This window comes from Eriocheir sinensis, chromosome 62 (genome assembly GCF_024679095.1).
Source record: "Eriocheir sinensis breed Jianghai 21 chromosome 62, ASM2467909v1, whole genome shotgun sequence".
Taxonomy (NCBI): domain Eukaryota; kingdom Metazoa; phylum Arthropoda; class Malacostraca; order Decapoda; family Varunidae; genus Eriocheir; species Eriocheir sinensis.
In genome coordinates, this window is record NC_066570.1 from 7,329,856 (window position 1) to 7,355,154 (window position 25,299).

General features: G+C 48.8%; 1 protein-coding gene across 1 annotated transcript in view; it reads left to right on the forward strand.

Moving 5' to 3' along the window:
• The window catches only part of LOC126986559 (synaptotagmin-4-like), a 43,683-nt gene that overhangs the window by 14,177 nt on the left and 4,207 nt on the right, over positions 1 to 25,299 (forward strand). The window contains exons 5-8 of the mRNA XM_050842826.1: positions 11,271 to 11,487; positions 14,222 to 14,374; positions 21,732 to 21,855; positions 24,763 to 24,956. Of these exons, the coding sequence (XP_050698783.1) occupies positions 11,271 to 11,487; positions 14,222 to 14,374; positions 21,732 to 21,855; positions 24,763 to 24,956 (688 nt within the window). The remainder of the gene's footprint in view (positions 1 to 11,270; positions 11,488 to 14,221; positions 14,375 to 21,731; positions 21,856 to 24,762; positions 24,957 to 25,299) is intronic.

A 25,299-nucleotide genomic window follows, 5' to 3' on the forward strand; every position in this document is an offset into this window, starting at 1 on the left:
CTCTCCGTACGGGCATCTTATCTCTTCTATCTCTGTTATCTCATTCTACCTGCCCTTTCTCTCCTCTGTCTCTCTCTCTGTTCAGGCTCCTTATCTTTCCTACCTTTCCCTCTCCCTACCTGTTAATTTGTTTGTCTCTCATTGTTCAGGCTTGGTATACCTCTCCTAACTTTATCTTTCCTATCTGTTCATTCCTTTCTCATTGTTCAGGCTCGGTACCTTTCCTAATTTTACTTTTCCTATCTGTCCATTCCTTTCTATCTCTCACATTTCATACTTCTTTCCTTCCCTGTATCTCCGTTTTTCCCTCCCCGTCCCTTTTTTCCTTGGTCGATCTTAATATCCTACCATTCCATTCTTTCCTTCAGCCTCCACAAGGACAACCCATTCTTTCCTTCAGCTCCCACAAGGACAACCCATTCTTTCCTTCAGCTCCCATAAGGACAACCCATTCTTTCCTTCAGCTCCCACAAGGACAACCCATTCTTTCCTTCAGCTCCCATAAGGACAACCCATTCTTTCCTTCAGCTCCCACAAGGACAACCCATTCTTTCCTTCAGCTCCCACAAGGACAACCCATTCTTTCCTTCAGCTCCCATAAGGACAACCCATTCTTCCCTTCAGCTCCCACAAGGACAACCCATTCTTCCCTTCAGCTCCCACAAGGACAACCCATTCTTCCCTTCAGCTCCCATAAGGACAACCCATTCTTCCCTTCAGCTCCCACAAGGACAACCCATTCTTCCCTTCAGCTCCCACAAGGACAACCCATTCTTTCCTTCAGCCTCCACAAGGACAACCCATTCTTTCCTTCAGCTCCCACAAGGACAACCCATTCTTTCCTTCAGCCTCCACAAGGACAAACCATTCTTTCCTTCAGCCTCCACAAGGACAACCCATTCTTTCCTTCAGCCTCCACAAGGACAACCCATTCTTTCCTTCAGCCTCCACAAGGACAACCCATTCTTTCCTTCAGCCTCCACAAGGACAACCCATTCTTTCCTTCAGCTCCCACAAGGACAACCCATTCTTTCCTTCAGCCTCCACAAGGACAAACCATTCTTTCCTTCAGCCTCCACAAGGACAATCCATTCTTTCCTTCAGCCTCCACAAGGACAAACCATTCTTTCCTTCAGCCTCCACAAGGACAACCCATTCTTTCCTTCAGCTCCCACAAGGACAATCCATTCTTTCCTTCAGCCTCCACAAGGACAACCCATTCTTTCCTTCAGCCTCCACAAGGACAACCCATTCTTTCCTTCAGCCTCCACAAGGACAACCCATTCTTTCCTTCAGCTCCCACAAGGACAACCCATTCTTTCCTTCAGCCTCCACAAGGACAACCCATTCTTTCCTTCAGCTCCCACAAGGACAACCCATTCTTTCCTTCAGCCTCCACAAGGACAACCCATTCTTTCCTTCAGCTCCCACAAGGACAACCCATTCTTTCCTTCAGCCTCCACAAGGACAACCCATTCTTTCCTTCAGCTCCCATAAGGACAACCCATTCTTTCCTTCAGCTCCCACAAGGACAACCCATTCTTTCCTTCAGCTCCCACAAGGACAACCCATTCTTTCCTTCAGCTCCCACAAGGACAACCCATTCTTTCCTTCAGCTCCCACAAGGACAACCCATTCTTTCCTTCAGCCTCCACAAGGACAACCCATTCTTTCCTTCAGCTCCCACAAAGACAACCCATTCTTTCCTTCAGCCTCCACAAGGACAACCCATTCTTTCCTTCAGCCTCCACAAGGACAACCCATTCTTTCCTTCAGCCTCCACAAGGACAAACCATTCTTTCCTTCAGCCTCCACAAGGACAACCCATTCTTTCCTTCAGCCTCCACAAGGACAAACCATTCTTTCCTTCAGCCTCCACAAGGACAACCCATTCTTTCCTTCAGCCTCCACAAGGACAAACCATTCTTTCCTTCAGCCTCCACAAGGACAAACCATTCTTTCCTTCAGCCTCCACAAGGACAACCCATTCTTTCCTTCAGCCTCCACAAAGACAACCCATTCTTTCCTTCAGCCTCCACAAGGACAACCCATTCTTTCCTTCAGCCTCCACAAGGACAACCCATTCTTTCCTTCAGCCTCCACAAGGACAACCCATTCTTTCCTTCAGCCTCCACAAGGACAACCCATTCTTTCCTTCAGCCTCCACAAGGACAACCCATTCTTTCCTTCAGCCTCCACAAGGACAACCCATTCTTTCCTTCAGCTCCCACAAGGACAACCCATTCTTTCCTTCAGCCTCCACAAGGACAACCCATTCTTTCCTTCAGCCTCCACAAGGACAAACCATTCTTTCCTTCAGCCTCCACAAGGACAAACCATTCTTTCCTTCAGCCTCCACAAGGACAAACCATTCTTTCCTTCAGCCTCCACAAGGACAACCCATTCTTTCCTTCAGCCTCCACAAGGACAACCCATTCTTTCCTTCAGCTCCCACAAGGACAACCCATTCTTTCCTTCAGCCTCCACAAGGACAACCCATTCTTTCCTTCAGCTCCCATAAGGACAACCCATTCTTTCCTTCAGCTCCCACAAGGACAACCCATTCTTTCCTTCAGCTCCCACAAGGACAACCCATTCTTTCCTTCAGCTCCCACAAAGACAACCCATTCTTTCCTTCAGCTCCCACAAGGACAACCCATTCTTTCCTTCAGCCTCCACAAGGACAACCCATTCTTTCCTTCAGCTCCCACAAAGACAACCCATTCTTTCCTTCAGCCTCCACAAGGACAACCCATTCTTTCCTTCAGCCTCCACAAGGACAACCCATTCTTTCCTTCAGCCTCCACAAGGACAAACCATTCTTTCCTTCAGCCTCCACAAGGACAACCCATTCTTTCCTTCAGCCTCCACAAGGACAAACCATTCTTTCCTTCAGCCTCCACAAGGACAACCCATTCTTTCCTTCAGCTCCCACAAGGACAACCCATTCTTTCCTTCAGCCTCCACAAGGACAACCCATTCTTTCCTTCAGCCTCCACAAGGACAAACCATTCTTTCCTTCAGCCTCCACAAGGACAACCCATTCTTTCCTTCAGCCTCCACAAGGACAAACCATTCTTTCCTTCAGCCTCCACAAGGACAACCCATTCTTTCCTTCAGCTCCCACAAGGACAACCCATTCTTTCCTTCAGCCTCCACAAGGACAACCCATTCTTTCCTTCAGCCTCCACAAGGACAAACCATTCTTTCCTTCAGCCTCCACAAGGACAACCCATTCTTTCCTTCAGCCTCCACAAAGACAACCCATTCTTTCCTTCAGCCTCCACAAGGACAACCCATTCTTTCCTTCAGCCTCCACAAGGACAACCCATTCTTTCCTTCAGCCTCCACAAAGACAACCCATTCTTTCCTTCAGCCTCCACAAGGACAAACCATTCTTTCCTTCAGCTCCCACAAGGACAAACCATTCTTTCCTTCAGCTCCCACAAGGACAACCCATTTTTTCCTTCAGTTTCCACAAGGACAACCCATTCTTTCCTTCAGCTCCCACAAGGACAACCCATTCTTTCCTTCAGCTCCCACAAGGACAACCCATTCTTTCCTTCAGCTCCCACAAGGACAACCCATTTTTTCCTTCAGTTTCCACAAGGACAACCCATTCTTCCCTTCAGCCTCCACAAGGACAACCCATTCTTCCCTTCAGCCTCCACAAGGACAACCCATTCTTCCCTTCAGCCTCCACAAGGACAACCCATTCTTTCCTTCAGCCTCCACAAGGACAACCCATTTTTTCCTTCAGCCTCCACAAGGACAACCCATTCTTCCCTTCAGCCTCCACAAGGACAACCCATTTTTTCCTTCAGCCTCCACAAGGACAACCCATTCTTCCCTTCAGCCTCCACAAGGACAACCCATTTTTTCCTTCAGCCTCCACAAGGACAACCCATTTTTTCCTTCAGCCTCCACAAGGACAACCCATTTTTTCCTTCAGCCTCCACAAGGACAACCCATTTTTTCCTTCAGCCTCCACAAGGACAACCCATTTTTTCCTTCAGCCTCCACAAGGACAACCCATTTTTTCCTTCAGCCTCCACAAGGACAACCCATTTTTTCCTTCAGTTTCCACAAGGACAACCCATTCTTTCCTTCAGCTCCCACAAGGACAACCCATTCTTTCCTTCAGCCTCCACAAGGACAACCCATTCTTTCCTTCAGCTCCCATAAGGACAACCCATTCTTTCCTTCAGCTCCCACAAGGACAACCCATTCTTTCCTTCAGCTCCCACAAGGACAACCCATTCTTCCCTTCAGCCTCCACAAGGACAACCCATTCTTCCCTTCAGCTCCCACAAGGACAACCCATTCTTTCCTTCAGCTCCCACAAGGACAACCCATTCTTTCCTTCAGCAACCACAAGGACAACCCATTCTTTCCTTCAGCCTCCACAAGGACAACCCATTCTTTCCTTCAGCTCCCACAAGGACAACCCATTCTTTCCTTCAGCCTCCACAAGGACAACCCATTCTTTCCTTCAGCTCCCATAAGGACAACCCATTCTTTCCTTCAGCCTCCACAAGGACAACCCATTCTTTCCTTCAGCCTCCACAAGGACAACCCATTCTTTCCTTCAGCCTCCACAAGGACAACCCATTCTTTCCTTCAGCCTCCACAAGGACAACCCATTCTTTCCTTCAGCCTCCACAAGGACAACCCATTCTTTCCTTCAGCTCCCACAAGGACAACCCATTCTTTCCTTCAGCCTCCACAAGGACAACCCATTCTTTCCTTCAGCTCCCACAAGGACAACCCATTCTTTCCTTCAGCTCCCACAAGGACAACCCATTCTTTCCTTCAGCCTCCACAAGGACAACCCATTCTTTCCTTCAGCTCCCACAAGGACAACCCATTCTTCCCTTCAGCCTCCACAAGGACAACCCATTCTTTCCTTCAGCATCCACAAGGACAACCCATTCTTTCCTTCAGCTCCCACAAGGACAACCCATTCTTTCCTTCAGCTCCCACAAGGACAACCCATTCTTTCCTTCAGCCTCCACAAGGACAACCCATTCTTTCCTTCAGCTCCCACAAGGACAACCCATTCTTTCCTTCAGCCTCCACAAGGACAACCCATTCTTTCCTTCAGCTCCCACAAGGACAACCCATTCTTTCCTTCAGCCTCCACAAGGACAACCCATTCTTTCCTTCAGCCTCCACAAGGACAACCCATTCTTTCCTTCAGCTCCCACAAGGACAACCCATTATTTCCTTCAGCCTCCACAAGGACAACCCATTCTTTCCTTCAGCTCCCACAAGGACAACCCATTCTTTCCTTCAGCTCCCACAAGGACAACCCATTCTTTCCTTCAGCCTCCACAAGGACAACCCATTCTTTCCTTCAGCCTCCACAAGGACAACCCATTCTTTCCTTCAGCCTCCACAAGGACAACCCATTCTTTCCTTCACCGTCCACAAGGACAACCCATTCTTTCCTTCAGCTCCCACAAGGACAACCCATTCTTTCCTTCAGCCTCCACAAGGACAACCCATTCTTTCCTTCAGCTCCCACAAGGACAACCCATTCTTTCCTTCAGATTCCACAAGGACAACCCATTCTTTCCTTCAGCCTCCACAAGGACAACCCATTCTTTCCTTCAGCTCCCACAAGGACAACCCATTCTTTCCTTCAGCCTCCACAAGGACAACCCATTCTTCCCTTCAGCCTCCACAAGGACAACCCATTCTTTCCTTCAGCCTCCACAAGGACAACCCATTCTTTCCTTCAGCTCCCACAAGGACAACCCATTCTTTCCTTCAGCTCCCACAAGGACAACCCATTCTTTCCTTCAGCATCCACAAGGACAACCCATTCTTCCTTCAGCAAGGACAACCCATTCTTTCCTTCAGCTCCCACAAGGACAACCCATTCTTACCTTCAGCTCCCACAAGAACAACCCATTCCTCCACAAGGACAACCCATTCTTTCCTTCAGCCTCCACAAGGACAACCCATTCTTTCCTTCAGCCTCCACAAGGACAACCCATTCTTTCCTTCAGCCTCCACAAGGACAACCCATTCTTTCCTTCAGCCTCCACAAGGACAACCCATTCTCTCCTTCAGCTCCCACAAGGACAACCCATTCTCTCCTTCAGCCTCCACAAGGACAACCCATTCTTTCCTTCAGCCTCCACAAGGACAACCCATTCTTTCCTTCAGTTTCCACAAGGACAACCCATTCTTTCCTTCAGCCTCCACAAGGACAACCCATTCTTTCCTTCAGCTCCCATAAGGACAACCCATTCTTTCCTTCAGCTCCCATAAGGACAACCCATTCTTTCCTTCAGCTCCCACAAGGACAACCCATTCTTTCCTTCAGCTCCCACAAGGACAACCCATTCTTTCCTTCAGCTCCCATAAGGACAACCCATTCTTTCCTTCAGCTCCCACAAGGACAACCCATTCTTTCCTTCAGCTCCCATAAGGACAACCCATTCTTTCCTTCAGCTCCCATAAGGACAACCCATTCTTTCCTTCAGCCTCCACAAGGACAACCCATTCTTTCCTTCAGTTTCCACAAGGACAACCCATTCTTTCCTTCAGCTCCCATAAGGACAACCCATTCTTTCCTTCAACCTCCACAAGGACAACCCATTCTTTCCTTCAGCCTCCACAAGGACAACCCATTCTTTCCTTCAGCCTCCACAAGGACAACCCATTCTTTCCTTCAGCCTCCACAAGGACAACCCATTCTTTCCTTCAGCCTCCACAAGGACAACCCATTCTTTACTTCAGCCTCCACAAGGACAACCCATTCTTTCCTTCAGCCTCCACAAGGACAACCCATTCTTCCCTTCAGCTCCCATAAGGACAACCCATTCTTCCCTTCAGCCTCCACAAGGACAACCCATTCTTCCCTTCAGCTCCCACAAGGACAACCCATTCTTTCCTTCAGCTCCCATAAGGACAACCCATTCTTCCCTTCAGCTCCCACAAGGACAACCCATTCTTCCCTTCAGCTCCCATAAGGACAACCCATTCTTTCCTTCAGCTCCCATAAGGACAACCCATTCTTCCCTTCAGCTCCCACAAGGACAACCCATTCTTTCCTTCAGCTCCCACAAGGACAACCCATTCTTTCCTTCAGCTCCCACAAGGACAACCCATTCTTTCCTTCAGCTCCCACAAGGACAACCCATTTTTTCCTTCAGTTTCCACAAGGACAACCCATTCTTTCCTTCAGCTCCCATAAGGACAACCCATTCTTTCCTTCAGCCTCCACAAGGACAACCCATTCTTTCCTTCAGCTCCCATAAGGACAACCCATTCTTCCCTTCAGCCTCCACAAGGACAACCCATTCTTTCCTTCAGCTCCCACAAGGACAACCCATTATTTCCTTCAGCCTCCACAAGGACAACCCATTCTTTCCTTCAGCCTCCACAAGGACAACCCATTCTTTCCTTCAGCCTCCACAAGGACAACCCATTCTTTCCTTCAGCCTCCACAAGGACAACCCATTCTTTCCTTCAGCTCCCACAAGGACAACCCATTCTTTCCTTCAGCCCCCACAAGGACAACCCATTCTTTCCTTCAGCCTCCACAAGGACAACCCATTCTTTCCTTCAGCTCCCACAAGGACAACCCATTCTTTCCTTCAGCCTCCACAAGGACAACCCATTCTTTCCTTCAGCTCCCACAAGGACAACCCATTCTTTCCTTCAGCCCCCACAAGGACAACCCATTCTTTCCTTCAGCCTCCACAAGGACAACCCATTCTTTCCTTCAGCTCCCACAAGGACAACCCATTCTTCCCTTCAGCCTCCACAAGGACAACCCATTCTTTCCTTCAGCCTCCACAAGGACAACCCATTCTTTCCTTCAGCTCCCACAAGGAAAACCCATTCTTCCCTTCAGCTCCCACAAGGACAACCCATTCTTCCCTTCAGCCTCCACAAGGACAACCCATTCTTTCCTTCAGCTCCCACAAGGACAACCCATTCTCTCCTTCAGCCTCCACAAGGACAAACCATTCTTTCCTTCAGCCTCCACAAGGAAAACCCATTCTTTCCTTCAGCTCCCACAAGGACAACCCTTTCTTTCCTTCAGCCTCCACAAGGACAACCCATTCTTTCCTTCAGCTCCCACAAGGACAACCCATTCTTTCCTTCAGCCTCCACAAGGACAACCCATTCTTTCCTTCAGCCTCCACAAGGACAACCCATTCTTTCCTTCAGCCTCCACAAGGACAACCCATTCTTTCCTTCAGCCTCCACAAGGACAACCCATTCTTTCCTTCAGCTCCCACAAGGACAACCCATTCTTTCCTTCAGCTCCCACAAGGAAAACCCATTCTTCCCTTCAGCTCCCACAAGGACAACCCATTCTTCCCTTCAGCCTCCACAAGGACAACCCATTCTTTCCTTCAGCTCCCACAAGGACAACCCATTCTCTCCTTCAGCCTCCACAAGGACAAACCATTCTTTCCTTCAGCCTCCACAAGGAAAACCCATTCTTTCCTTCAGCTCCCACAAGGACAACCCTTTCTTTCCTTCAGCCTCCACAAGGACAAACCATTCTTTCCTTCAGCCTCCACAAGGAAAACCCATTCTTTCCTTCAGCTCCCACAAGGACAACCCATTCTTTCCTTCAGCTCCCACAAGGACAAACCATTCTTTCCTTCAGCTCCCACAAGGACAACCCATTCTTTCCTTCAGCCTCCACAAGGACAACCCATTCTTTCCTTCAGCCTCCACAAGGACAACCCATTCTTTCCTTCAGCCTCCACAAGGACAACCCATTCTTTCCTTCAGCTCCCACAAGGACAACCCATTCTTTCCTTCAGCCTCCACAAGGACAAACCATTCTTTCCTTCAGCCTCCACAAGGACAAACCATTCTTTCCTTCAGCTCCCACAAGGACAACCCATTCTTTCCTTCAGCCTCCACAAGGACAACCCATTTTTCCTCGTTTCTGATACCTTAATCTACTATTACTGCTCTTTATTCCTATAACTTGACGTTTCTTCCCCTCTTCTTACAGTGGACTTCCTACTCTACTTTCTTTGAGGTCGTTCGTAAATTATGTAACAACGCATTTGATGGCATTATATTCACGACCCCGACAACCTCCCGTAACGCAACCCTAATCACTCCCGGAATATATCGAAGCGTTCTCCTGTTGACTCTACCCCCCTCCCATGCCCCCCCGACACACACCTTTTATTTCAGTAACAAACATGTAAGACATCTAAGAATGTTTCCTCGTCAGTTTCATCAATACTTCTGGTTTGTCTTTCCTCTCGCCTCAACAGAGCAACACTTACAGTCTGAAAAATTTATGTAGCTTATTTACCCATCAACTAGAGTCTGTTCACTTAAGTATGCCCCAAGCTGACAACATAAACCTAAGTGTGTTGGTAAGCACAGTGCAGATTAGCAGAAAGTGTTGCGTGAGATACACACAAACAGAGGTTAAAGAAATCTTGGAAGCCATAACAGTAGCCAATCAGCACTCAGCTTGCAAACACGCTTAGGTTAATGTTGTCAGCTTGGGTCGGACTTAAGTGAACAGACTTTAGTAATTGACTAGACCATATGAACCGTGCATCTCTGGGGAAAATAAGAAACTATAAATGAAATAAGCTTGCTGGACAGAAGGAAAAAGACCTACTTGACTTTTATGACAAGGTAAAAACACTATACCCTATTACAAGCCTAAAATATATTAAAATGAACTTTGAAAATTTGAAAATATTATGCAACACACCAAGAGAGACTTTTATGACAAGGTAAAGGCACTATATCTTATTGCAACCCTAAAATATATTAAAATGAACTTTGAAAATTTTAAAGTATTATGCAACACACCAAGAGAGACCTCCCGCCTTGCCCTTGTACAAAACACTGACAGCCTCCCACTCCCAGGCCACTCCCAAGGGCGCTACATATTTGATGAACGACCCCGTCACTCAAACTCCCCCTCCTTCCTTCACCTCCTATAGTCCTTCCTGTCCTTTCTTTTTTAAGCCCAAGACGCCTTCCTGTCCTTCCATATTTCAGCCCAAGTCTCCCGCCTGTCTCTGCTCTTTGAAAGTCACTCCTTCACGTTCGTTTTCTTTTCAACCCAAGACTCCTTCACGCTTTCTCTTTAAAATTCACTCCTTCCCGCCCTTTCTCATCTTAACCTACGACTTCTTCCCGTCCTTTCTCAACTTACGACTCCTTCCCGACCTTTCTCAACTTACGACTCCTTCCCGACCTTTCTCATCCCAACTTACGACTCCTTCCCGACCATTCTCATCCCAACTTACGACTCCTTCCCGACCCTTCTCATCCCAACTTACGACTCCTTCCCGACCCTTCTCATCCCAACTTACGACTTCTTCCCGTCCCTTCTCATCCCAATTTACGACTCCTTCCCGTCCCTTCTCATCCCAACTTACGACTCCTTCCCGACGTTTCTCATCTTAACCTACGACTCCTTCCCGACCCTTCTCATCCCAACTTACGACTCCTTCCCGACCCTTCTCATCCCAACTTACGACTCCTTCCCGACCCTTCTCATCCCAACTTACGACTCCTTCCCTAGCTTTCTCATCTCAACTTACGACTCCTTCCCGACCTTTCTCTTAAAAACTCACTCCTTCTTGACCTTCTTTTCCCTTTAAAACTCACTCCTTCTCGACCATTTTCTTCTCAACATCAGTCTTTATTCATAGTTTCTTCTTTTCTTGTTCTTTCACCTTTAAGTTCGCTCCTTCCCGACGGACCTTCCCCTTCTACCCTTGGCCTCCTTCATGTCCTTTCTCCTTCAATCTCCTTCCTTCCCATCCTTCCTTCATACCCTTGGCCTCCTTTCAAACATCCCTTTCCTTCCCTACCCTCACGTACAACTTACGACACCTTCCCATCCCTTCTCCTTCAAGTTCCTTCCTTCCCATCCTTCCCCTGGTACCCTTGGCCTCCTTTCAAACATCCCTTCCTTCCCTACCCTCAGGTACAACTTACGACTCCTTCCCGTCCCTTCTCCTTCAAGTTCCTTCCTTCCCACCCTTCCCCTTGTACCCTTGGCCTCCTTTCACACACCCTTTCCTTCCCTACCCTCAGGTACAACTCACTACTCCTTCCCGTCCCTTCTCCTTCAAGTTCCTTCCTTCCCATCCTTTCCCTCATACCCTTGACCTCCTTTCAAACATCCCTTTCCTTCCTTACCCTGACTACTCCTTCCCGTCCCTTCTCCTTCCATCTCCTTCCTTCCTATCCTTCTCCTCCTACTCTTGGCCTCGTTTCACACACCCTTTCCTTCCCTCCCTCAGGTACAACTTCGACAAGAACGCCCTGGTGGTGACGATTGTGAAATGCACTGACCTGCCCGCCAAAGACCAGGGGCTCACCTCCAGCGACCCCTACGTGAAGCTGCAACTCCTCCCCGACAAGCAACACAAGGTGAAGACCCGCGTCCTCCGCAAGACCCTCTCCCCGACCTACGACGAGGACTTCACCTTCTACGGCATCAACTACTCGCAGCTGCAGGTTGGTTGGGCGGGTTTGGGCTAGTTTTGGGCAGGTTATTGGGCTGGTTTTGAGGATTTGGTTTATAGATTGGGCTGCATGGGTTAGGGTGTACTAGTGTGTGTGTGTGTGTGTGTGTGTGTGTGTGTGTGTGTTTACAGTAGGGAAAGAGAGAGCATAGAAAGATGAAGTACGGTACGAGAGAGTAAGAAAAAAAGAAAGAAAGAAAGAAAGAAAGAGAGGAAGGAAGAAAGAAAAAAAGAAAAGAAAGAAAGAAAGGAAGGAAGGAAGAAAGAAAAAACGAAAAAAAGAGGTGGAGAGAGAGAGAGAGAGAGAGAGAGAGAGAGAGAGAGAGAGAGAGAGAGGAATGGCCTTATCACCGGCGTTATAATACCAACACGTCAACCCCGGACCTTAATTAACAAACCTGAAGAGCAAACACACACACACACACACACACACACACACACACACACACACACACACACACACCATTCTCATCCTATTCTCCTTTCCCTTTCTTCCCAACATAACACACCTTACCTGCCTCTCCCCTCTCCCCTCCAAACACACCCTTCTCCGCCTCCCCCCCACACACACTCTATCACCCTTCCTATAACACCTTACACCCCACACACTCCCTTTCCCCACCACACACACTCTATCACCCTTCCTACAACACCCTACACCCTTCCACACACTATTTTCCCCCCAAAGACACACCCTAATACCCTTGCTACCACCTCCTACCCCCTACACACTCACCCTGACACCCTATTCTTTCTAGTCACCCTGGTCTTCCATAACCCTCACCCTGCCCTCAGAACATCACCCTAGCTCACCTTAACACTCATACACCCTGACATACACACCCCAGAACATCACCCACATTACATAAACACCCATCCCTCACACAGAACATCACACATTCTCACCCTAACACCCTTCCTTACACCCATGCACCCTAACACAAAGCTAAGAACCTCACCCTATCAACACCTACATTTCCCAAAATCAATACTCCCCTCTCCAACACCCCTTTCACACCCTTTTTTCCACAGAGAACATCACCCTAGCTCACCCTAACTTTCATACATCACTCCAACACCAGTAGAACTTCCTAACACCTTTTTCCTCTTACAGAACATCACCCTATGTCACCCTCTAACACTTGAACACCCTTCCCCTCACACAAAACATCACCCTACCTCATCCTAACACACCCCAAAACATCACCCTCAGCACACCCTCAGCACCCTCCTCCCTTCACCCCCCCCGCAGAAATTCACCCTCCACTTTATCCACATCACCCTAACATCCTTCTAACACCCTCCCCATACATAGAACATCACCCTAACACACTCCATAACGCCCCCCCTCCTCCCCCACAGAACATCACTCTGGCTCCCTTCTCCCCCTACGTAGAACATCACCCCCAACATCATCATCCCATCACCCCTTTGACACCCTATCACTTTCCCGTCACCCTAAGACACCCCTAACATCCTTCTCTCCCTTCCCCCACAGAACATCACCCTGACACCCTTCTCCTCCTATGCAGAACATCACCTAAACATCATTCTTATCACCTTTTCATCCTCTCATCACACCGACACACCCCTAACATCCTCCTCCCCCTTCCTCCACGCAGAACATCACCCCTACATCAATCTCTCATCACCCCAACACATCCCTCTAACACATCATCCACCCTCCCCGCAGAACATCACCCCAACATCAGCCTCCCACCACCCCAACACACCCCTCTAACACATCCTCCTCCCTCCCCGCAGAACATCACCCCAACATCAGTCTCCCATCACCCCAACTCATTCATCTAACACATCCTCCTCCCTCCCCGCAGAACATCACCCCAACATCAGCCTTCCATCACCCCAACACATCCCTCTAACACATCCTCCTCCCTCCCCGCAGAACATCACCCCAACATCAGCCTCCCACCACCCCAACACACCCCTCTAATACATCCTCCTCCCTCCCCGCAGAACATCACCCCAACATCAGTCTCCCACCACCCCAACATCGTCTAACATCCTCCTCCCCCCGCAGAACATCACCCCAACATCAGCCTCCCACCACCCCAACACACCCTCTACATCCTCCTCCTCCCGCAGAACATCACCCCAACATCAGCCTCCCAACACCTCAACACCGTCTAACATCCTCCTCCCCTCCCCCCGCAGAACATCACCCCAACATCAGCCTCCCATCACCCCAACACATCCCTCTAACACAACCTCCTCCCTCCCCGCAGAACATCACCCCAAAATCACCCTACCACCACCCCAACATCGTCTAACATCCTCCTCTCCCTCCCCCAGAACATCACCCCAACATCAGCCTCCCACCACCCCAACATCGTCTAAAATCCTCCTCTCCCCTCCCCCCGCAGAACATCACCCCAACATCAGCCTCACACCACCCCAACATCGTCTAACATCCTCCTCTCCCCTCCCCACAGAACATCGCCCTCCACTTCACCCATATCAACCTAACACCCCACCAACACCCTTCCCCCCCCCACGCAGAAAATCACCCCAACATCAATCTTCCACCACCCCAACATCGTCTAACATCCTCCTCCCCCCTACCCCCACAGAACATCACCCTCCATTTCACCCATATCAATCTAACACCCCACTAACACCCTTCCCCCCACGCAGAAAATCACCCCAACATCAGCCTCCCACCACCCCAACATCGTCTAACATCCTCCTCCCCCCTCCCCCCGCAGAACATCACCCTCCACTTCATCGTGCTGAGCTTCGACCGGTATTCGCGCGACGACATCATCGGGGAGGTGGTGGCGCCGCTGAACAACCTCGACCTGGCAAACACCGAGGCCTCGCTCGCCCTCACACGGGAGATCAGTCCTCGGGCCCTCAAGGTGCGTGGGGAGATGGGGGGGAGGGGGAGGAGGAGGAGGAGGAAGATGGGGAGATGAGGGGTGACGAGGAGGGTGGGGAGGAGCGAGGGGAGGGGAGGAACGGAGGGGAAGGGGATGGAGATGGAGAGGGGGAGGAGGAGGAAGATGGGGAGTTGGGAGAAGCGAGGAGAGGGGGAAATGTGGGGAGGGGAGGAACGGAGGGAGGGAGGGAGATGGGGAGGGAGGTGGAGGAAGATGGGGAGTTGAGAGGTGATTAGGGTGGGGAGCTGGGAGGTGAAGGGAAATGTGGGGAGGGGAGGAACGGAGGGAAGGTAAGGAGATGGGGAGGAGGAGGAGGAAGATGGGGAGGGAGGAGGAGGAAGATGGGAATGGGGAAGGGAGGGAGATGGAGAGGGGAGGAAGAGGGGAGTTGAGAGATCAGGAGGGTGGGGAGCAGGGAGGAGAGGGGAAAGGTGGGGAGGGGAGAAACGGAGGGGGAAGGGTAGGGAGATGGGGAGGGGGCGGAGGAGGAAGATGGGGAGTTGAGAGGTTAGGAGGGTGGGGAGCAGGGAGGAGAAGGGGGAATGTGGGGAGGGGAGGAACGGAGGAGGAAGGGGAGGAAGATGGGGAATTGAGAGAGTAGGAGGGTGGGGAGCAGCGAGGAGAGGGGGAAAGGTGGTGGGGGGAGTAACGGAGCGTGAAGTGTAAACATGGAAACATGGAAACACGGAAATGCAGGCAACAGAAAGCCTATAGATGGGGAGGGGGAGGATGAGGAAGATGGGGAGTTGAGAGATTAGGAGGGTGGGGAGCAGGGAGGAGAGGGGAAAGGTGGGGAGGGGAGGAACGGAGGGGGAAGGGGAGGGAGATGGGGAGGGGGAGGAGGAGGAAGATGTGGAGTTGAGAGATTAGGAGGGTGGGGAGAAGGGAGGAGAGGGGGAAAGGTGGGGAGGGGAGGAACGGAGGGGGAAGGGGAGGGAGATGGGGAGGGGGAGGAGGAGGAAGATGGGGAGTTGAGAGATTAGACGGTGGGGAGAAACATGGAAACATGGAAACATGGAAATGCAGGCAACAGAAAGCCTGTTGGCTCATTACGAGGTTGCCCGCTTTGGTGATTTAATCTGCTCGACAGCCACTTGGGGCCTGGGGAGCAGATGAAAGCACCTCGATATTGAGGAGCAGATGAAAGCACCTCGACATTGAGGAGCAGATGAAAGCACCTCGATATTGAGGAGCAGATGAAAGCACCTCGATATTGAGGAGCAGATGAAAGCACCTCGATATTGAGGAGCAGATGAAAGCACCTCGATATTGAGGAGCAGATGAAAGCACCTCGATATTGAGGAGCAGATGAAAGCACCTCGACATTGAGGAGCAGATGAAAGCACCTCAACATTGAGGAGCAGATGAAAGCACCTCGACATTGAGGAGCAGATGAAAGCACCTCAACATTGAGGAGCAGATGAAAGCACCTCGATATTGAGGAGCAGATGAAAGCACCTCAACATTGAGGAGCAGATGAAAGCACCTCAACATTGAGGAGCAGATGAAAGCACCTCGACATTGAGGAGCAGATGAAAGCACCTCAACATTGAGGAGCAGATGAAAGCACCTCGATATTGAGGAGCAGATGAAAGCAACTCAATATTCAGTTTACTCCCGACGCAGCGAAGTGACGGTCGGTTCTATATTTGAAGGAATTGATAGTATTCGCATTTACTACTTCTGAAGGAAGATTGTTCCAGTGACGGATGACTCGGTTTGAAAAGAAACTCCTTCCGATGTCTGTGTTACATCGACTCGACTGAATGGGTAAACCGTTATTTCTAGTTCTTGAGTTGGTTTGCAGCTTAAAGAATTTGGAGTAATCGACGTTATTGATTTTTTTCAGATACTTGAAGAATTGAATCATATCCCCTCGTAGGCATCTTTTCTCCAATGTAAAGAGATTGAGTCGCTTGAGTCGTTCCTCGTACGGTTGAGCCCTTAAGGTTGGAATCATCTTTGTGGCGCGTCGCTGAATCCTTTCCAGTAAAGCAATGTCCTTTCTGTAATTGGGAGACCAAAACTGCACTGCATACTCGAGGTGCGGTCTTACCATGGAATTATACAAGGATAGCATCACGTCTGGCGTTTTACACTCGAAGTTCCTCGCTATGAACCCGAGCATAATGTTGGCCTTGTTGTATGCTTTTTTACAGTGATTCGCGTGTTTCAGGTCACTGCTGATAGTGACTCCAAGATCCTTTTCCTCCTGCATCGCTTGCAGAGGTCTCCCATTCATGATGTATGTGTGGTTACTATTTCTGGACCCAATGTGCATGACTTTGCATTTGTCAACATTAAAGGACATTTGCCATTTTTCCGACCATTCGATAATGTGATTGAGGTCTTTCTGAATGATTTCGCAGTCGGTCTTTGTGAGGGCCTTTCCCCCCACCATGGTGTCATCAGCAAATTTCGATATTGTGGATTTCAGTCCTGAAGGAAGGAGGGAGAGAAGGTGGGGGGCGAGGTGATGCGGGAAGGGGAGAGGAAGGGGTGACAAAGAGGGGGAGGAGGGAGGGGGAGAATTGAAATAAAAAGACATATGGGAGAAGACGTAAGAAGAGATAAGGGGAGGAGAGAATGGGGAGAAAAGGGGAGGAAGGGAGAATAAACAACGGGAGGGAGAAACGAGATAAAGGTAAAAGGGGTGGAAGGGAGATAGGGGAAGAGACGTGGGGAGACACAGGGAGATAAAAAATAAGGGAGGGAGAAAGATAGGGAGAAACGAGGTATGGGGAAAAGGGGAGGAAGGGAGAAAGGGGAAGAGAAGACATGGGGAAGACACAGAAAGAGAAGAGAAATGGGGAGGAAGAGGAGGAAAAGAGAAGAAAGGGGAGGGGAAAAGGAAAAGAAAGAAGGGAGTTAGGTGAAGACAAAACGGGGAGAGAAAAGACAAGAAGAGAAGAGAAAAAGAGGAGAAAGAAGAATAGAAACAAAGGAAGACAGGAAGAAAAGGAGGAAGAAGACAACACGAAGGGGAGATAGGAAGGGAAAAAGAGGAGAAAGAAGAAGAAGAGAAAGAAAGGAAGACAGGACGAGAGAAGACAGAGGTAGAAAAAGAGAGAGGGAAGAAAAGTGAAGAGAAACGAGGTGAAGGGAAGACAAGAAGAAGGGAAGAGGGGGGAAGGGAAAAAGAGGAGAAAGAAGAAGAAGGGAATCAAAGGAAGACAGGAAGAAAGAAGACAGAAGTAGAAAAAGAGAGAGGGAAGAAAAGTGAAGAGAAACGAAGTGATGGGAAGACAAGATGAAGGGAAGAGGGAGGAAGGGAAAAAGAAGAGAAAGAAGAAGAAGAAGAGAAAGAAAGGAAGACAGGACGAGAGAAGATAGAGGTAGAAAAAGAGACAGTAGGAAGAAAAGTGAAGAAAAGCGAGGTGAAGGGAAGACAAGATGAAGGGAAGAGAGGAGAAAGAAGAAGAAGAGAAAGAAAGAAAGGAAGACAGGAAGAAAGAAGACAGAGGTAGAAAAAGAGAGAGGGAAGAAAAGTGAAGAAAAACGAGGTGAGGGGAAGACACGACGCGGGGAAATACAAGGACATCCAACGACAAGGGAAGGAGAAATACAAAGGGCCCTCAAGGTGCCTCCGTGCGTGCGTGCGTGCGTGCGTGGGAGTGGAGGAAGTGTGAGGCAAGAAGAGAGGGGGGGAGGGGAAAGGAGGGAAGGGGAGGTGGGAGGGGAGGGGATGGGAAGGGGAGGTGGGAGGGGAGGGGAAGGGGAGGTAGGAGGGAGGGAGGAGGGAGGGAGGGAGGGAGGGAGGAGGGAGGAGGAGGGGGAGGGAGGAGGGAGGGAGGGGAAGGGGAGGTGGGAGGGGAGGGGAGGGGAAGGGGAGGTGGGAGGGGAGGGGAAGGGGAGGTGGGAGAGGAGGGGAGGGGAGAATCCGAGGAAGGGAATCAATGAAAGATCAGTCCTCGGCCCCTTGAGAGATGCGTGCGTGGGAGAGGAGGAGGAGGAGGAACACAAAGTAACACAAAGGAAGAACAAACAACAGCAGACCTGCTGGTCCTTACGAGGCTGTTTGTGACAAGCTACACTAACTATCTAATCAAAGGTGGAAGATGAAGGACAGCAACGGCGAAGGCTCCTCCCCAACCCCCCATCCCTCCGGCCAAAGCTGGCAGGAAAGGAAAAAGAACCATGCAGCATGGAAAAACTGCATGGAATTTATGAAGGAAAGAGGAAAGAACTACCATTACTGCTACCACTAACCAGGCGATAAAAGCGGACAAGGACACCAGTATTCGAAAGAACTTAACGTTATTACGACAATGAGTAATATCTTAGTTGCTGGTTGGATTCAAAACACTTGTCTAATCTATTCTTGAAGGCCGTAACTGTTGTACTATCAACGACATCACAGGGTAGAGAGTTCCAAACATTAACAACTCGATTGAAGAAGAAGTGTTTAGCTTCGTGCGACGATAATCTTTTACCACTTATCTTCAAATTCTGACTTCTTCTTGTTCTATTTGATCGATCAATTGTAAAGTAATCTTCCGCATTAATATTACTGAATCCTTTAAACATTTTAAACACTTCTATTAGATCGCCTCGCATTCTTCGTTTTGATAGGCTGAATAAATTTACTTCTTTAAGCCTTTGTTCATATGATAAATTTCTCAACCTAGGAATCATCTTTGTTACTCTTCGTTGAACCCGTTCCAACTTTTCTGTCTTTTCTGTAATATGGAGACCAAAACTGTACACAGTACTCTATATGGGGTCGAACCAACAAATTATACAGTTTTAATATTACTTTTTCCGATTTATTATTAAAGACTCGTCCGATGAAGCCAACCAATTTGTTTGCAGTTTTAACTACCTCTGAACAATGCTGACCGGGCTTTAAATCGCTTGATATAGTGATTCCAAGATCCTTTTCTTTACTTACTGCAGAAAGTTGTTGGCCATTCATTACGTACCGAACGCGATTGTTATTTTTTCCGATGTGCAACACTTTACATTTGTCAACGTTATATTTAATTTGCCATTGATTGGCCCAACGTGCAAGTCGATCTAGATCTGATTGTAAAGCTTCTTCGTCGAGTGTCGCAGTTACTTTACTAGCGATTTTTGTGTCATCAGCAAATTTTGATACTTTGCAAGTGAGCCCATCATCGATATCATTAACATAAATTAAGAAGAGCATGGGGCCAAGCACTGATCCTTGAGGTAAGCCGCCGGAGGAGGAGGAGGAGGAGGAGGAGGAGGAGGAGGAGGAGGAGACAGAGAGACACAGAGAAGGGGGAGAAGGGGGAGATTAGTCTTTGGGCGTAGGAGGTAAGGGAGACAAAATGCAGGGAGAAAAGTGGAGAAAAGGGAGATAAAATGGAGCAGTATTTAGACCCTTATGATGCATGGGGAGCGTAGACATGTTAACGGGGGTGGGGTGAGGGGGGGAGAGGCACAATGGAGTAGAAAGGAAGGGAGAGGAAGGGACACGAAGGGGAGGGGAGGATAAGGGAAGGGAAGTCGAAGGTAAGAGAAGGTAAGGGAGGGAGAGACAAGAAGAGGGGTGGATAATAAGGGTAAGGGAAGGGAGGAGGTACGAAGGGAGGGAAGTATAAGGGAAGGGAGGGTAAGGAAGGGAGAGAGACAATGAAAGGTATACAGAGGGGAGGGGAAGGGAGGGAAGGATAAGGGAAGGGAAGCCAAGGGTAAGAGAGGGTAAGGAAGGGAGAGAGACAATGAAAGGCATATAGAGGGGAGGGGAAGGGAGGGAAGGATAAGGGAAGGGAAGCCAAGGGTAAGAGAGAGTAAGGGAGAGACGAGGGGTAGATATTAGGGTAAGGAAAGGCAGGAGACACGGGGAGAGAGGGAGGTATAAGGGAGGGTAAGGGAAGGTAAGGGAGGGAAACGAGGGGTAAATATTAGGGTAAGGGAAGGCAGGAGACACGGGGAGAGAGGGAGGTATAAGGGAGGGTAAGGGAAGGTAAGAGAGGGAGAGATGAGGGGTAGATATTAGGGTAGGGAAAAGCAGGAGACACGGGGAGAGAGGGAAGTATAAGGGAGGGTAAGGGAAGGCAAGGGAGGGAAACGAGGGGTAGATATTAGGGTAAGGGAAGGCAGGAAACACGAGGAGAGAGGAAAGTATAAGGGAAGGTAAGTCAAGGGGAGGAGGAGAGCAAGGGAAAAGGGAAGGAAGAGGAAGAAAAAATAAAGAGGAGGAAGGAAGACAAGGGAAAACAGGACGTGAGAAAACAAGAGAGAAGAGACAAGAGGAAGAGATGAGGAAAAAAAAGAGGAGGATAAATCATAAAGGCGACCAGGGAGAGGGGAAAGGAGGGGAGACAAGGGAGGAGACGAGTGGGGAGAGGAGAGAGGGGAGGGTGTCAAGAAGGGTATGCAGGGGTCATTGTAACACTTGCCTTCCCGTAGATTTGCTTCCGGAGTCGAGGGGAGAAGATGGTGTGCAAGATAGGGCAGGGAAGGGCAAGGAAAGAAGGGGAGGAAAAGAAAAGAAAGAGTGAAGGGAGAGTAAGGAAGAGCAGAAGGAGAACAGGGAAGGGAAAGGAAGGAAGGGAGGGAAAGAAAGTGAAGGGAGAGTAAGGAAGAGCAGGAGAACAGGGAAGGGCAAGGAAGGAAGGGAGGGAAGGAAAGAGTGAAGGGAGAGTAAGGAAGAGCAGGAGAACAGGGAAGGGCAAGGAAGGAAGGGAGGGAAAGAAAGTGAAGGGAGAGTAAGGAAGAGCAGGAGAACAGGGAAGGGCAAGGAAGGAAGGGAGGGAAAGAAAGAGTAATGGAAGAGCAAGGAAGCCCAGAAGGAGAACAGGGAAGGGAAAGGAAGGAAGGGAGGGAAAGAAAGAGTAATGGAAGAGCAAGGATGCGCAGAAGGAGAACAGGGAAGGGCAAGGAAGGAAGGGAGGGAAAGAAAGAGTGACGGGAGAGTAAGGGAGAGCAGAAGGAGAACAGGGAAGGGCAAAGAAGGGAGGGAAAGAAAGTGAAGGGAGAGTAAGGAAGAGCAGAAGGAGGACAGGGAAGGGCAAGGAAGGAAGGGAGGGAAAGAAAGTGAAGGGAGAGTAAGGAAGAGCAGGAGAACAGGGAAGGGAAAGGAAGGAAGGGAGGGAAAGAAAGTGAAGGGAGAGTAAGGAAGAGCAGGAGAACAGGGAAGGGCAAGGAAGGAAGGGAGGGAAAGAAAGAGTGACAGGAGAGCAAGGAAGAGCAGGAGAACAGGGAAGGGAAAGGAAAGGGAAACTAAAAAAGAGTAAAGATTAAGAGTAAAGTGAAGAGCACACCAGAGGAGGGAAGGAAGGGCAGGAAGGAAGGAAGCAGAGTTGGAGAGTCAGGAGGGATACGCAGGTGGTGCCTTGATACATGTCCCCTCCTCCCCCTCCTACAGGTCCGCTCGCAGGGTCGCGGGGAGCTGCTGGTGTCCCTGTGTCACCAGCCCGCCGCCAACCGCCTCACCGTGGTGGTACTGAAGGCCCGCAACCTGCCCAAGATGGACATCACGGGGCTCTCAGGTGAGTGGTGGGGCGAACATTACTTTATTATTTACTTTACATTACTTCATTCCATCTTCCCTTGATTCCCTGTGTCTTTATGTGTCTTAACCCCGTATTATCAGCACCGTTGCAAGATTATCGTACTCAGAGCATAGTATTTACCGATTTTTGACGCCTAACTATTGCCAAGAAACATCAGGAATTATCGATAACTATTTTAACGATAAACTTCAATGAATCTAGCTTTGGAGGCCCAGGAGACAGTTTTTTGGGTTGAGTTGGTAAATGTAAGAGGCTGAGTACGACAATCTGGCAGCGTTGATTCTCAGACTGTTCCGGCTCCTACAAATCCACGGGCCGAAAAGGAGATCAGTCGGGTTCTCATATTTTTCACGTTCATGGTACAGAAAAATGGTTTAACTTTCACCAGGGTTATTAAACTACCCTTGCAAATGCCCACAACTCCTTCGAAAGCCTTGCCAAATGTGTGTGCTTGGGCGCCGAAGTCTTAAGAATACGACCTAGCATTCTCAGACTTTTCCGCGGCCCTCACAGATATTCCCAAGGCCACAAAGGAAATTAGTCGGTGTTATTTTCACGTTCATGGCCTTGTTAAACTATCACTAGGCTCATAAAACTACCCATGGAAATACCCACAACCTCTACGTAAGCCTTAGCAAATGCGCGTGTATAGACCCGGTAATGAAAAAGATTGTGTAGCTGAAGTGCGTTGGGATTACGAATGTTGTATCTCTATAGTATTTTGTATTCTTCCGGCGCTATCTGGTAATCGTAGCAATAGAAATAATATAAATGATAATAATAATAATGTGACATCCCTCATTGCCTCTCTCCCTTCCCTCCCTATTAACATATCAAATAATGCAAATACTCATCCAAAAACAAGAACAAAAAGGATAATTGTTACGCATATCCTTAATTCCATCTTAAAAATATTAGCATAAACTTTAAAATCTTCTCAAAGCTATTACTATTACCATTTTGAGAGAGAGAGAGAGAAGCATGGCTGGACGAGGAAGATAAGAGGAATGGACGGAGGAGGAGGAGGAGGAGGAGGATTGCGAGGGGAGGAGTTTTACGGGAAGGGGAAGGAGGGAAGAGGAAGAAGGAAGGAGAATGGAAGAGAGGAAGAGAGGGGAAGGAGAAAGAGGAGAAAGTAAGAGGGAAAGAAGGAAGGAAATGGAAGGAGGAAAGAGGGAAAAAGGGAAGAAGGAGAGAGATGGATGATTGAGAGAGAAAGAGAAAGGAAGAAAGGAGATAAAGGATAAAGTAAAGAGAGACTGAAAGAAGAAGAAGGGGGAGAGAAAGGGTGGAGAGAAATGGGAGGAAAAATTAAGACAGAAGAGGAGGAGGAGGAGGAAGAAGAGGGAGAGAGGGAGATTATATAAGGTAAAGTTGGGGGAGGAATTAATGGTCCTCTCTCTCTCTCTCTCTCTCTCTCTCTCTCTCTCTCTCTAAATACCCTCCTACCTTTCACTCCTTCTCCCTCTCCTTTCCTCCCATTCTCTCCTTCTCTCTCCATCACCCTTTTCCTCCTAGCTCCTCTTCCTTCCCTTCACTTTCCTTCCATGCCTCCAAATACCTGTCTAACCACCTGTTCTGTACCTTTATCAGACTTTATTTTCCCTTGTTCATCCTTCAATTCCATATTTCCATTTATTTTTCTTCTTGTAGCAACGTCTAAGTCATCCATCTTCTTTCTCCTTCTTCCATCTTTCTTCCTCTCATTTCCTCTCTCCCTTCCCCTCCCCTCTTTTGCCTTCTTTCCCTCTTCCTTAACTTTATCCTCTTTCCCTTACTCTGTCCTTCCATCATCCCCTTCGTCATTCTAACTAATTGTATGAACCTTCCTTCCTGCCTTCCCTTTTCTACGGCGTCTACCACCGCCCTCACCTTCCCGTTCTTTGTTTTCCCCTCCTTTTCATATTTTCCTTTCTTTCCTCCATCATTTCACCTTCTCTTCCTTACCGATACTTAATTCCTCTTCACACTTTTTTTCTTCCTCCTCCTCTCTTCCTTCCCTACTCCTCCTCTTCCTCTTTGCAGATTCAGTCCTCCTCTCCTCCATTCCATCACCTGCTTCCCTATATTTATCTTTCTCTATATACCTATTTTCTCCTGCTCTCCATCCCTCCCTACGTTTTCCTCTCTTCATATTCCTTCTCCCCATCTTTCACTCCACTTTCTCCTCCTTCCCTATCAGTCATCTCTCTCCACATTTTCCTCATTCCTAACTTTCTCCTCCTCCTCTACATTCTCTTATCTCTTTACTCATTTTTTTCTCTCATCTTTCCCTCCACGCCTGTACCATCTATATATGCTTCCTTTCCTACTTCATATATTCCTTCTTATCCTCCATCCCTCCACTTATTCTTCTCCACTTTCCTTTCCACAGGTTCATTCTTTTCCTCCTTTCCTTCACCAGCTTTTCCTTCCCTACTTTCCTATTCTATCCTTCCTTTTTCCCTCACACTCCACCTATACCTCCTTCCATATTCCTTCCCTCAATCTTTCCCTCCCTTTCTTCCTTTTCCTCCAATCCTTCACGTCAGTACGACATATTCTTTCTTATCTTCCTTATCTGTTCTTTCTTCTCCACATATTCATTCCTCTCATCAATCCCTGCACCAGTCTTCCTTCCCTATTATCTCTTCCCTTAACGTATTATTTCCTTCCTTCGTTCCTCTCACTTCGCCTATACTTCTGTAGTGACCCTCTAAATCTTCCCGTTTTCTCTACCTTTATTTCTTCAGTCTGCCCTTTAACTCCCAACCGCTACACTACCCTCACTATACTTTACCTCCTTCCTTCATTTTCCTCTAATTCTCCACGCCAGTCCGACATATTCTTCTTAATCTACTCTCCCTCCAGTACCACCTGACTCACTGCCCTCCCTCTCCCCAGACCCGTACGTCAAGATCTACCTGCTGTACAACGGGCAGCGCGTCGCCAAGAAGAAAACGCACGTCAAGAAGCGGACACTCAACCCGGTCTTCAATGAGTCCTTCGTCTTCGACCTGCCCGTGGGCGTGGAGGGCCTCGACAGCATCAGCCTCGAGTTCCTGCTGCTCGACTGGGACCGTGTGACCAAGAACGAGGTACGTGATGATGATGATGATGAGGAGGAGGAGGAGGAGAGGGAAAGAAGGGAAAAAGGTAGATGTGAAGGCGAATGAAAGTAGAGAAAGAAGAGTAGATGGAACTGGTATTGAGGGATGGAGGAGGAGGAGGAGAGGGAAAGAAGGGGGAAAGGTAGATATGAAGACGAATGAAAGTAGAGAAGGAAGAGTAGATGGGACTGGTATTGAGGGATGGAGGAGAGGAGGGAATATGTGAAGAGGAGGGGAAAGTAGGGAAGGGAGAGTATATAGATGATGATGATGATGATGAGACTGTCCTAAAACAAACACCCTAAAAGACGTAGTGTGTGTGCGTGTGTGT